Genomic DNA, 13,784 nt, shown 5'->3' with positions numbered 1-13,784 from the left:
AAGTATGCTGGGGAAAGATTTTCGGTCACACCGAACCCCCATGATGCCTTAAACAAAATAATGTTAAAGACAAGTCTTGTTCGAACCTACGAACATAACCTAACTATTTCATGCTAAGACATTTTAATCTTTGTAAATATAAAAAATAAAGCAAAGGAAAAAACTCAAAAATTGCTGGAGGGAAAAAAGCTTTATACATGTCAATTGTTTTTTACAAAGGCCTGATGGCCTTGATACAAATTTTTACAGAGCCCAAACGGCCTCAACAAAAAGGCAATACAAAAATGTAAAGTGCCTAAGTGGCCTAATCTTCGTCGGGGGCCACCTCATCACCTTCGGGGTCTACTCTACCCTTAGACCCTCTTAAACCCTCGGATTCTTCATCATCCTCGGGATAAGCCAGCTTTTTGGCCTCAGCCTCAAGCTCCTTAGCACTCTTAATTTTAGCCAAAAGTTCGAAACCCCGAGCATGAATTTCCTCGAGGACCTCCCTTCGAGATTGCCGCTTCGCGTGCTCAACGATATCCTCCGCTCGATCTTGAGCTTCCATGGCATCGGCCCTATATTGGGCCACGATCTCGTCGGTATTGGTTTTTACTACCACGGCCACCGACTTGGCCGCTTCAAGCTCCTTGGCCAAAGTTTCTCGATCAGAGGCGACCGAGCTTAGCTGAGACTGGAGCTTCTCAATCTTTTTGGCCAGCACCACGACCTTTTCCTTTGATGCCCAAAGCTAGACCTTAGTGGAAGCCAATTTCACCCGAGCAGTCTCCTTTTCTGAGGCCAAGCGGTCCATTTTGCTTTTCCATTTATCGGCCTCGGCCTTTATTGCATCCATCTCTGCCCGAAGCTGCTCAATCTAATCAAGCTTCTGTTGGACCTGCAGATTCGGACTGTTAGTCACCGTGTCCAACTCATAGTCACTAACCTCAAATACTCTTCTTACCCGCTCGACCAGGTCGACATGCTCCTTCCAAACCACTTCTAGCTTAGCTTGGAGACTCTTAACCTCCCCTTTACGTTGCTCGCTGAGAAGTTTGTAAGCACCTCTCTTCTCAGTGAGCCCTCGAATCTCGACCTCATACTGGTTTAGCTCTTCTCGATATCGAAGAAAAGTTTCGTGATGAAGTATAGAGGCACAAAAGAAAAAAGTTATGACCATCTACAGAATAATCTAAGTACAAATTAGAGGTCACCAAGAAGTATTTGAAGTTACCCAGTTTAATACCTATTGCACTTTGTTGAACAGGCAGGGGGCTTCCACCTCATTCATCTTGGCTTGATCCTCCTTGGTCACCAAGCACCGAAGGTAACTGGCCCCAACCTATGGGGGTAGAGAGAACTCGGGCATCCTTCGTAACGGAGATGATGATCGATCACTTCCGGTTAGGATCCACGTTCGGAGTTGGGAACCAGTTGATTAGCTTCGGACTCGAGGAAGGCCTACTTATTCCCGAAGATGGAATATTTCTCGGTACCGCCAAGTCACCTAATCTGATGATGTCCTCCATATTGGTAGAGTCCACACCATCAAAAAAGCCACGAAGGGGGTCTTCCGGTCTTTGGGTCCCCTAGTTAGGGCACCCATTCACCGTCTGGGCATTGTTGTACATAGACACAGTGAACGAAGGCGACTCGGTGATGTCGATCACACCGAGTGAATCATTTGGAGCATTACCCACATCCCGGGAGGCCTCGGCCACAACCTCCTCATTAGCCTCAACCACGATATCCTCGTCGGCCTACCTAGCTTGAGGTAGATCGACCTCGCCTCTCTCTGGTTCAGAGGCCCCTTGCCCCTCGAGCTGCGACTGCACACAGGCCACCGATTCAGAAGCTACTTCTTCTTCTTTGGATTTGTCCCTCAGTTGGTAAAGTGAATCCAGGGGTGGGGCTCGAGCACTGGTGCTTTCTTTGGGCTTGCACACCAATTTTCTTTTTGTCTTCTTCTTCTCTAAGCTTGGAGAACTCGTAGCCCTTTTTCTTTTATTCTCATCACCTTGTATCGGAGCAAAGGACTCAGCGAGGCAATCCTCATCAACGGATGGAGGCTTCATTATGACGTCCTTGGACAAACTTGCAAAGGGAAAAGAAACAGATAAGAACCCAACAGCACAAAAAGACCCAAGTATTACTCACTCAAGAAAGGAAACCTCACCATGAGAATGGGCCTCCCACCGACCCTTCGAAAGTTTGCACCATGCGCACTCGGAATACGACTTTTGTGACACAATACCCTCGACCCACTCCTTGAGTCGAGGGACTGTATTCAGGATCCGAGCAATAGCTGCACCTCCACCAAGCACAAATAAGAAAAAACTGAAAAAGAGTAAAACACAATTTTGGAAAAACGAGATTTTACTTACGTTTTGTGTTCCACTTCTCGGGGAACAACATGAATTCTGCTGGGATCATGTCCGAGGTCCTCACTCGGACAAAATGGCCTAGCCATCCTCAATCCCGATCTTCATCGATGCTCGAGAATGGGGCATTGCTAGCCCGACGCGCAAGCTTGATCAGTTCCCCCCGAAAGAGTCGAAGACTGTATAGGCGCATGAGGTGGTCGACGGTGAACAGGCATCCATCAATCTAGCTCACGAAGAATCAAAAGAGGATGACGATCCTCCAGAATGAAGGCTGAATTTGACTGAGGCATACCTCATATCTTTTGCAGAAATAGATGATAACCGGGTGCAATGGGCCTAATGTAAAGGGATAAGTGTTAACACTTGAGTATCTCTCGACGTGGGTAGTGATATCTTTATCGAGTCCGGGAACCACCACGTCCTTATCCACCTTCTTGCAATCCTTTTTTACCCTGGGGAGGATCTCTTTGGTGATCGAGCATACATATCTCGAGACCTTCTCACATCGGCCGGGTACAAAGGGACGTTTTTAACCTTAAAATCAGCTATTATCGAGCACCTACCGGGTATGAATATGCTCATAAGGGGGTCCGCTACTGGTTCCTCGGTGGCAATACGCGGAACAGTCTCCTCGGCAGCCAGCCGCGACGTAGAAGGGGTTCCTTTTTGGGGAACTATTTTCAAAGTTTTTGCCATTTCTTTTAGTATGGAGGGAAAAAGATGAAAAAAAGGAAGTTAAAGGGATACACTTGACAGTTTGGAATGAAGACAAGCGAAAGTTCTTACAAAGATCTCAAGAAATCAGGATACAAATGCTAGAAAATGTAGAGATTTCTAAGAAACAAGAGTAGAGAAGGTTTGGATGTAAAGTTTGAATGAATGAAGAAGGAGGTATTTATAGTTTTCAAATAACGGTTTGCATCCAAGAGTGGCCGACCGGTAACTGACAAGCAATTAATGCCATTAAGATGTGACTGATGAGACATTTCGTTCATTTTGTCGTTTCTGACTCGGGGAATCGATGTGAGAATTGGAAACTCATATCGTTTTTCGTCGTCTACTCTCCGAAAAACGAGGGGACTATCTTTATACAGTAGAAATCGGGCTCGTCTACGACATGGTAGATTGAGCTCTAAACGTGAGGGACCGAAGATCGACTCCAAGTCCGACTGGGCTAGAACTCGAGATCAGAATGTCTATCCTCGAGAACATTGAATCAGTGATCCCAGAATCGACCCTGACCCAAGCTCGAGGAAACATTGTCAGCATGACCAACAGAAGACCGAAATAACAGAAGGCCATAATATCCGTGATCAGTCGGCTATTATGGTGGGAATCTCGGCACATATCAATAACCAGCAAATCAGCAAATCAAGAGATTTTTACCTTTTATAGAATTGTACCTAAAGTAGAACTCCCCTACTATATAAAGGGGGTCTGATTACTTGTAAAACACATTATGACACACATCCCAAAGTAGTATATTATTATTTTCTGTAAGCTATTGTTCTCCGTATCTCGACATTGCTCGAATTGCATCCAGTTCAAGTGTGATTGATTTTCCAAGGCTATAATTGTTCAAGTGGTGCGGTTTGAATTTACTTTATCATTGTTTAGTTCAATTGCATCTTTAATTTATCGCTTTGTGTCTATTTAATCCACCTATCCTTAAAACCACTTACAAATTCAATCGTCATCCGATTTTGAGGGTAAACAGATGTCCCTCAATCCTATTTGCCTGTTATGATAGTATGGAGATGTCCATCTTCATTATATATTTATTTGACACCAACAAACAAAGAAGAAGACTTCCATTGGTACCGGGACTGGTAAAATTTGTTGGTAATTTCATTACCTTTTTTCCCTTGAATTATTTCCAAAAGCCAATTCTGGTTTAAAAATCTTCGAGTTCAGAAACAAGATGGGTTTCTTTGGTATTTGGGTTTCCAGAGGGAATGGATGAACACTCCTCTAATATTCATATAATTGGTTAATTATAAGAGTTTAATATTAGAAAAAGGTTAAAATAGTCAGATTGTAATATTTTACATTAATAATGAACATATTAAAATAACTATCAGAAGAATTCAAAACAAGGGAGGTACACGTACTATTATAAACTACAAGGTAGGTTAGTGTTATGAAGTAAAACATGAGGAAAAGTCTCTGAAATTATCCAAAGAGTTTAGGTTATGTTTGTTAAGTGAGATTTAAAATAAAACTAATCCCCTATTTAATGAACTTACCCTCTAGAGATAAGTAAGGGGAAAAAAATATCACAACTTTACCACAAAAGTTCTGTATGAAAGGTAATCAAGTGTGTTGGACACGATAATTAGTTAGGAGTGACCATTATGGTAGCACACTAATGTACCATATTGTTTATTTTTAGATTTCTCAATGTGCATGTAGCTTCTTAAATATCCAATTTGCATACAAAGAACTAGCTTAAATATCCAACCTGTATACAAAGAACTACTCATGAGCTAATTCTCCATATAATACAACACAAAAGTTGAAGAATTGTCCAAAAAATTAAAGAATTTAAGTTATGTATTGTCAGTGTAAGAAATTTTTATATCATTAGGTCACATTTATTAATCTCTCTTATTTTCAAGATTACAAATCCTAAATTTTTGGAAGACTTACGTGTAAATATATTTTGAATGACCTAATAGTGTAAAAAATTTCTTACAGTATAAATAACTTAAACTCAAAATAAAATACAATATTCCAAACGTAGTACTATTGGTAGTACATCCTACTCAAGAGGTAGCTTTTAACAATGAGGTAACGTGCAGGGACAGTCCTTTAAGAGCGACATCAACAGCATCCCTAAATCCATATGAAGTAGAATTAGGGTGTGCATACGTTAATGTTGGGATCAATTGTATGACAGTCCTCCTCATTCTTTCTACTTCTTCCATTGGAATTTTGAGAAGCTCCTCCTCTATTCCTATGCTATGGTTTCGTTCTAAATCAATGTAAACGGAATATGTGGTAGGATCAGAAGGTAAAAACCATTGGTATTGCGAATACGCGGTATGGTTAGAAAAGAAGACCGGAATACATCCAGCGAGTATGGAATCAAAAGTTGAACGTCGAGTATATGAATCGCCCAACACTTGCAAGCAAAAATTGGACTTCATCATCACGTTAAGAACTTGTCTAGGCTTGTGACACTTACTTGGTCCCTTGCCACATTTCAAGATCAAGCATTTACTTGACTCCTCGCACTGTTTTATGACTCTATCCCTTGTGACAACTTTTTTCTTTCCTGTCCGGGGAGCCCCAACAAAGGAAAATAAATGAGGCCTATCCATATAACTCACACGATCTTGCCATTCAATCATCTCAGACAAAGCAGAGGGATGGAAGTAGGACGGGTAAGGAATGCCATGTTGATTATGGCCTTCCCATGGGTGTCTTTCCACCAAAAGAACAGACATATTTTGCACAGGGGACATGTTCAATAGCTTGTTTGCACCAAAATCAGGAACATCATCAGTCCTCATGAAATCCCAAGCAGTTCTTCCAAAAGCCATGAAATGGTCTCTCCCATTATTCCTCTTCCACCACTTCTGCTCTTCTACGTACTCCACTAATTCAACAGCCAGTGCATCACGAATTGTGTAATTTGGCTCGCGGAATTTGCTCGAGGCATGGAGCCCCCCGTAGAAAGGTACATAAAATAGACTAGCTTTCTCTGCATCCTCTGTACGACAGGGGTGGTTTTCGATTCGAGCATGAACGATTAATTCACCGATGAGTTGATGAGTGGTGTACCAGCTGCTAGAGCCCATTTCAGGGAGTGGCTTTCCCATTCCATTATTTGTAACATGAGGGCACATATCTGTGTAGATATTCAAACTGCTACAATCTTCCAATAGATCAAAATTGAATTTGGAAGGCAGGTTATAAATATAGACAGAGTAATTATCTTTACATTCTACTGGAGAATGAGTTGAGAGGAATCCTCGGATGGGATTCGATATTCTTTTGGCTGAAAATACTAGGAGAAAAAGAAACCAAATCATCAAGGATGTAGTAAAAAGAACAAGGATTTTCAAATGGGGTTGAATATCTTTCAGAGAAGTAAATTCTTTCTTTCTTGATCCGTATTCTTCATCTTTCTCCTTTGTAAATATTTTGAAATTATTTTTTCGCCACATGATGGGGAATTCTCGAATAATGAAGAAACAGAGTAAAAGGACAAGTGATACAAAATGAAATATATAGTCACACAGCATTAATTGTTTAAATTCAGATACCATTTTATGCAATGAATTCGTTGAGTGTATCAAGCCATATCTTTTCATCTAGTCCCTATATCTCAAACACACTCGTTTAAAATGAGATTGGCAAAAATAGTAGTACTTATTAAAACTGGTTCAGAAAATTGAAACTTTCATTATTATAGAAATCTTCTATCCTCGGCAAACTTTTGTTCATTAAAGTATCCTATGCATTCAATGGATATATCTATCATTTGGTGTTCAGTCAGGGATCCTAGCATTCATTATAGCTATAATGGGTCATTAATTAGGTTCATTATTTTAAATATGAGAGAAACAGTATTGTTTCCATTTAGACTATACTAGAGCAAGCTCCTGGGAGGTCAAAAGTATTTTTTTCTCCAAAAAGTAGTTTTTACAAAATTTAAATTGTTTGGCTAAGACGGTGAAGTACTTTTAGCCACCAGTAGAAGCTGTTTTTCTGCTTTTGGGAAGAAGCAAAAAATTCTAGCTTCTTCCAAGAAGCAGAAGCAGACAAAACTATCCTCACCATAAATTTATATTTTTCAAATTATCCTTACCGATTTAAGCCATTTCTTTTCTTTTTTGTTTCTAGTTTCTACCATTCTTTTAAAATCTAATTTGTGAAAATTACCTACAAATAGGTAATAAATTTACAATTGCAACGCATAATCTATATATTATTAAAAGAAGAAGAAAAAGCCTCCACATTAAACCAAGTGACAATCTCACAATAGGTCACTTGGTAATTTTGGACAAAGTTAGTTAGGTTAGGTAATAATTAGTTTTTTTATATTAATTTTTTTTTAAAATAAATTATTGTCACGACCCAAAATCCAACTAGCCGTGAGGACACCTAATCCAACCTGTTACGTAAGCCAATTTACAAAAAATCCAATTCAAATGAAATTTATTGATAAAATAAGTGATGACATAACCGACTTTAACACATTTCCCAAGGACTGATAGTACAAATTTTGAGCTTCTAAGATTTAGAATTTACAAAACTGATGTGAAATAAAATACATCATCGGTTTGAATATATATGTGAACAGATTAAAATTCTAGAGCTACCAAAAACAAAAGGGCAGCTATGACTGGATTGCAGGTACATCCTCAATGCTTGCTCCCGCGCAGCCATATCAACATCCAAAATCTGCAGGCAAGGTGCAGAAGTGTAGTATGAGTACAACCGACCTCATGTATGTACTCAATAAGTAACAAGACTAACCTTAGGTTGAAAATAGTGACGAGCTTGTACGAAGGTCGGAGTCCACACCAATAACCAATAACATCTCATAACAATATAATTTAAAGTAGCACAAGCAATAACTCAATAATAAAATGCTCAACTCATATACAATTCTGGAAAATAAATATTTTCTTTTCAAATGTAACGGTAAAACTCAAATCTTTTGCCGAAAATCACCGAATATATGAGTAAATCTGAAATCTGTGATTTTTCTCAAAAACTTTAACGATAGATAAGAAATTCATTATCAGATGGCATGAGGAAAAATACTTATCTATGCCTACATATCAAGTATGCATGTCTAATGCAATGCAGCACAGTGATGAACTAATGTACTCACACTCTCAGAGTACTCAATCTCACTGTGTCTCGCATTTCCATTCATCACGCTCAATATTCAGCATACTCAGCGTTGTACATGGCAGATCCAACCCAAATATAAATAACAACTCGCGCACAGTCACTCAGTACTGTATATGGCCTAACCAGCCAGGGGAAGATCAATCCCAAATATATATATATATATATAATAACTAACTGTCATGGCCGAAACTGATGGGCCGCGACGGGTGCCCGAGTCCTACCTGCTGAACACCCTTAAGCATACGTATAAGATATAAACATGAATAACATATGCGAGGAAAACCTGTCCAAAAGACATATGTACATATATATCCGAAAAATACAGTGGGGCGAGCCGGCAAGGCTACTTACTATCCAACTATACATAACTGTCTACAAACCTCTAATAAAACTAAAACTGTACAAAGACGGTACTGAGCCACGTCATACCCATATATCTATATACAAACATATCGTACCAAAATCAAAAATAGCTCCGGATCAAGTGGAGCACGCCAACTCTCGCTGATCAAGGATCCTAAGAAGGGGGAACGTCGACTAGCCTACCTGCGGGCATGAAAACCGGGCCCCGAGAAATATAGCGTTAGTACGAATAATGTACTGAGTATGTCAGGCATGAAAACCAGTACATAAAAGACATAGATGAAACATGGAATAAAGAGATATATTTGTAAATCTGAATAACATTCGTAAATTTGAACAACTTTGTAAATTCTGAAACATTTATAATGTCATGCACGTGCATATAAATGTCGTGTCATGCATAGGTATAGGTGCACGTAACATCATCAAGCCACTGAGGGCATCCCATCATATCGTCTCGGTCACTGTGGGCAACATCATCAACATATACCAACTGATCAAGTGGTGGTGCATATAAAATGTCGTAACCTTTTTTTCGTATCCCATATGAATATAATATACATATATACGTATATATAACGCAATCTGGTCATGGGTCAATGTACATTTATAAATGCATGAAATGCATAAGAAATACGTTAATAAGATTTTCTCGAAACGCCATAAAACTCAATATGCCTTTCGGATAAACTTTATCAAATATGCATTTTTCTGAGACCCAAAAACAGACGATAGAATAATAAGACTTATGGGATAATAAGAATATACACATCCCTAGCATTTCCACGAATAGAGTAATTTATTGAAGTTGTGCATTTGCTCGTTTCGTTTGTGTCGTATAGATCATGCCAAAAAGAAATAAGGGATAACCTTAACATACTTGTGTCGATTTTCTTGAGAAAGATTACACCATACTCCCTTAATATTGCAAAATCTCACGTTAATTAGAATTTTTAAAAGCTTGGGCGTAGCTTATGTGATATGCAATATGCATTTGCATATTAGAAATGTTTTAACGTGCTTTTTTGTGAGAAAGCTTGCTGGACTATTAACTTAAAAACAAAATTTTCCTAAAGCTTGATGAACCCTTTCAGAAGAGGTGTAGGGAATGATTTTAATTTTTTGAGATTGTTATTCTTATTTTAGTTGGGCCCCTCATTGAAAGCTCTGTGTAACTTTAAGGTGTGACACCTTATCCATCTTTATTATTAGTCATTTAGAGAGTTAGGAAAGCTTTCCATGTTGGGGGGGGGGATTTTAATCATTATCCACTAAATTTATTAATTAACTAGGTAATGTCCCGTTACCCGATAATTAATCAATTACCCACATAATTAATAATTAACAAATTACTTAAAATACTACTCATTTTCAATATACTTTATACATCATACTTTCACGGTCATATGGTACCTTGTATGGTACTAGTCCATAAACATCGAGTATTATATCTTGGACCGTATTTTATTCCAAATCGACAACCTTCAACGAAACTCATTTTCTTTGATTCGTGTACCCTTTATCCTTCATGGCACTTACTTATCGCTTGTTATAAATAGCATAAATACGTTAACCTCAAGATAATCTTATCCCCGAGTCTACATTGATTAATTGAAGACGAAACTTTAACGTACGAAACGCGAGATGTAACATCCTTCCCCCCTTAGAAACATTCGTCTTCGAATGTTCAACTCCTCGAGATTTATATAACTTTGGCAGAGTTGCCTTTGTAACAATAGTACTAACAACTCTTCTGGTAGAAACTCAATAATTCAACGCCACATAGGACCACAATTATCAATAACGACAATGGCCTCACACGACCAATGACAATAACCAACACAAGAATTCATACATGTACCTTAAGGTTGTGATGTCTCAGTTGGACCCTTCCCTGCAGGAGGAAATAAATAAGGATATCTAGACTTCATGTTTTCTTCGGCCTCCCAAGTCATTTCTTCCACATTGTTGTTTCTCCAAAGTACTTTTACCAAATCGACGTCTTTAGTTCTCAATCTTCGAATTTGTCTGTCTAATATAGTAATGGGAGTTTCTTTATATGATAGCTGCTCTATGACCTGAACTTCGTCAATTGACATGATACTGGAAGGACCTCTAATACATTTTACGGAGCATAGACACATGAAAGACTGGATGTACATATTCCAACTCCGAAGGCAAGTCCAACTCATATGCTACCTGGCCTACCTTGCGTATGACCCTATATGGGCCAATGTACTGAGGGCTAAGTTTTCCTTTCTTATCGAACCTCATGACATCTTTCATCGGTGATACCCTTAGGAATACCCAGTCATCAATCTTAAACTCCAAGTCTCGTTGTCGATTATCCGCATAAGCCTTCTAACACCTTTGAGCTGCCAATAGCCTTTCCTATATAAGCTTAATTTTCTCGATTGCCTACTGTACCAATTCTTGTCCTACTAATGTAGTTTCCTCAACATCGAACCACCCTATAGGCGACCTACACTTTCGTCTGTAAAGAGCTTCGTATGGAGCCATCTGAATACTGGAATGGTAGCTATTATTATATGCAAACTCAATAAGCGGCAGATGATCATCCCAACTATCCTTGAAGTCTATCACACAAGCTCGTAACATATCCTCAAATGTCTGAATAGTATGCTTAGCTTGTCCGTCTGTCTGGGGATGAAATGTTGTACTAAGACTTACCTAAGTCCCTAACCCTTTTTGGAAAGACCTCCAGAAGTTAGCTGTATATTGAGTCGATCCGAGATAATAGAGACATGGACACCATGCAGTCGTACTATCTCATTAATATAAAGCCTTGCATAATCCTCTGCGGAGTATGTAGTCCTAACAGGCAGAAAATGGGCTGATTTTGTAAGCCTATCAACAATCACCCATGTATAATCGAAATTATACCGGGCATGAGGTAAGCCTACGATGAAATCCATATTAACTACTTCCTATTTCCAAGTCGGAATCTCCATAGCCTGCAATAATCCACCGGGTTTTTAATGCTCAATCTTAATCTGCTTGCAGTTAGGACACTGAGCAACAAACTCCGCTATATCCTTTTTCATTCCGTCCCACCAATATACTTCACTGATATCATGATACATCTTTGTCGCTCCTGGATGGATAGAATAACGAGAATAGTGAGTTTCTCCCAAAACCTACCGGCGCAGCCTTGCAACATTAGGGACACATAATTGTCCTCGATATCTGAGGACCTCATCTTCTGTAACCTCAAATGGTGTCTTCTCCTTCTGAGGGGTGGTATCCCTATAATAAACTAACACAGGATCCTCGTATTGGCATTCCTTCACTTTAGTTACTAACGAGGATATTGTTGTATCCTGAATATTAATTCCAATATCACCTGAGTCCAGCAATCGAACTCCAAGACTAGCTAGCTGATGAATCTCATGGGCTATTCCCCTATTCTCTGGTTGTAAATATTATAGGCTACCCATAGATCTACGGCTGAGGGCATTGGCTACCATGTTTGCCTTCCCTGGATGGTATAAAATATCAACGTCATAATCTTTAAGTAGCTCCAACCACCTCCTTTGACGTAAACTCAATTCCTTCTGCTTGAAGATATATTGGAGGCTCTTATGATCCGTATAGATATCAATATGAATGCCATACAAGTAGTGCCTCCACATCTTTAGTGCATGAATCACTACGGCTAACTCTAAATTGTGGGTCGGGTAATTCTTCCCGTACTTTCTCAGTTGTCTAGAAGCATAAGCTACCACCTTACCATGCTGCATCAGTACATAACCCAACCCAATGCCCGAGCCGTCACAATAGATAACATAACCATCGGTCCCTTCTGGGAGCGTCTGAACCAGTGTAGAAGTCAATCTGTCCTTCAATGCCTGGAAACTCCGTTCGCAACCATCAGTCCATTGAAACTTTGCTCCTTTCTGACTCAACTTTGTCAAAGGTGATGAAAGGGAAGAAAATCCCTTTACAAATCTCCTGTAATAGCCTGCCAAACCGAGAAAGCTACGAACCTCCGTCGGTGTTGTGGGTCTAGGCTAAGTCTTTACTGCCTCAATCTTTTGTGTATCCACCCGGATGCCTTCACCCGAAATGATATGCCCAAGAAAAGCTACAGAGTTCAACCAGAATTCACATTTAGAGAATTTTTCATACAACTTTCCTTTTTGTAGAACTCTGAGCACAGTACGCAAATGATCTGCATGCTCAGCCTCTGACTAAGAATATACCAATATATCATTGATAAATACAATTACAAACAGATTTAAAAAGGGCCTGAACACATGGTTCATCAAATCCATGAATACTTCTGGGGCATTGGTCAAACCGAATGACATGACACGAAACTCAAAGTACCCATATATGGTCCTGAATGCTATCTTTGGAATATCTTCCTCCTTAACCCTTACTTGATGGTACCTGGACCTCAAGTCTATCTTAGAAAAACATATGGAACCTTGCAACTGATCAAATAAATCATCAATTATGGGAGCTGGTACTTATTCTTGATCGTCACCTTATCAACTATCTATAATCAATGCACATCCGTATGTAACCATCTTTCTTCCTCACAAATAACACAGGTGCTCCCTACGGTGATGTACTAGGTCTAATAAAACCTTTTTCAAGCAAGTCCTTTAGTTGTTCCTTCAACTCTTTCAGCTCTGCGGGGGCCATTCTATAAGGAGGAATAGATATTGAATGAGTATCTGGTAGTAGGTCAAGAGCAAACTCAATTTCTCACTCTGGCGGAAGACCTGGAAGCTCATCAGGAAAAACATCAGGAAACTCTTTAACCACAAGGATGGACGGAATGATTGGTGACTCTACTTCTACATCCTGAACTCGAACTAAGTGATAAATACAACCCTTTTTGATCATCTTCCTTGACTTAAGATAGGAAATAAATCTACCTCTCGGCGACGCCGTATTACTTTTCACTCCAAAACAGGCTCCCCTGGAAATTGAAATTAGACTATTTTTGATCTACAATGAACGTTAACATGACAAGAAGCCAACCAATCCATATCCATTATAATATCGAATTCTACCATATCTAACTCGATTAGGTATGCTACGGTAAATTGACTTTGAACCATTATTACACAACCCTTATATACTTGCTTAGCTACCACTGAGTCCCTAACATGTGTAGATACCTTAAAAGGTTTAACCAATTCAGGTTTTATT

General features: G+C 39.3%; 2 protein-coding genes across 2 annotated transcripts; both read right to left on the bottom strand.

Annotated features, from left to right (window-relative positions):
- Positions 1-304: 304 nt before the first annotated feature.
- On the bottom strand, positions 305-3,062 carry LOC138889721 (uncharacterized). The gene is made up of 4 exons (XM_070173057.1): positions 2,818-3,062; positions 1,767-2,076; positions 947-1,162; positions 305-718 (listed from the first exon to the last, which is right to left on the bottom strand). The coding sequence occupies exons 1-4, from the start codon at positions 3,060-3,062 to the stop codon at positions 305-307; spliced, it is 1,185 nt and encodes a 394-aa protein (XP_070029158.1).
- Positions 3,063-5,000: 1,938 nt separating this feature from the next.
- On the bottom strand, positions 5,001-6,547 carry LOC104236333 (probable xyloglucan galactosyltransferase GT17). Its single transcript, XM_009790240.2, has one exon. It carries the CDS (start codon positions 6,536-6,538, stop codon positions 5,132-5,134), a length of 1,407 nt encoding a protein of 468 aa, XP_009788542.1. The 5' UTR covers positions 6,539-6,547; the 3' UTR covers positions 5,001-5,131.
- Positions 6,548-13,784: the final 7,237 nt, after the last annotated feature.

Source organism: Nicotiana sylvestris, chromosome 4, assembly GCF_000393655.2.
Source record: "Nicotiana sylvestris chromosome 4, ASM39365v2, whole genome shotgun sequence".
Lineage (NCBI taxonomy): Eukaryota > Viridiplantae > Streptophyta > Magnoliopsida > Solanales > Solanaceae > Nicotiana > Nicotiana sylvestris.
Note: the sequence above shows the minus strand (reverse complement) of the source record. Positions and strands in the feature narration are given on the sequence as shown.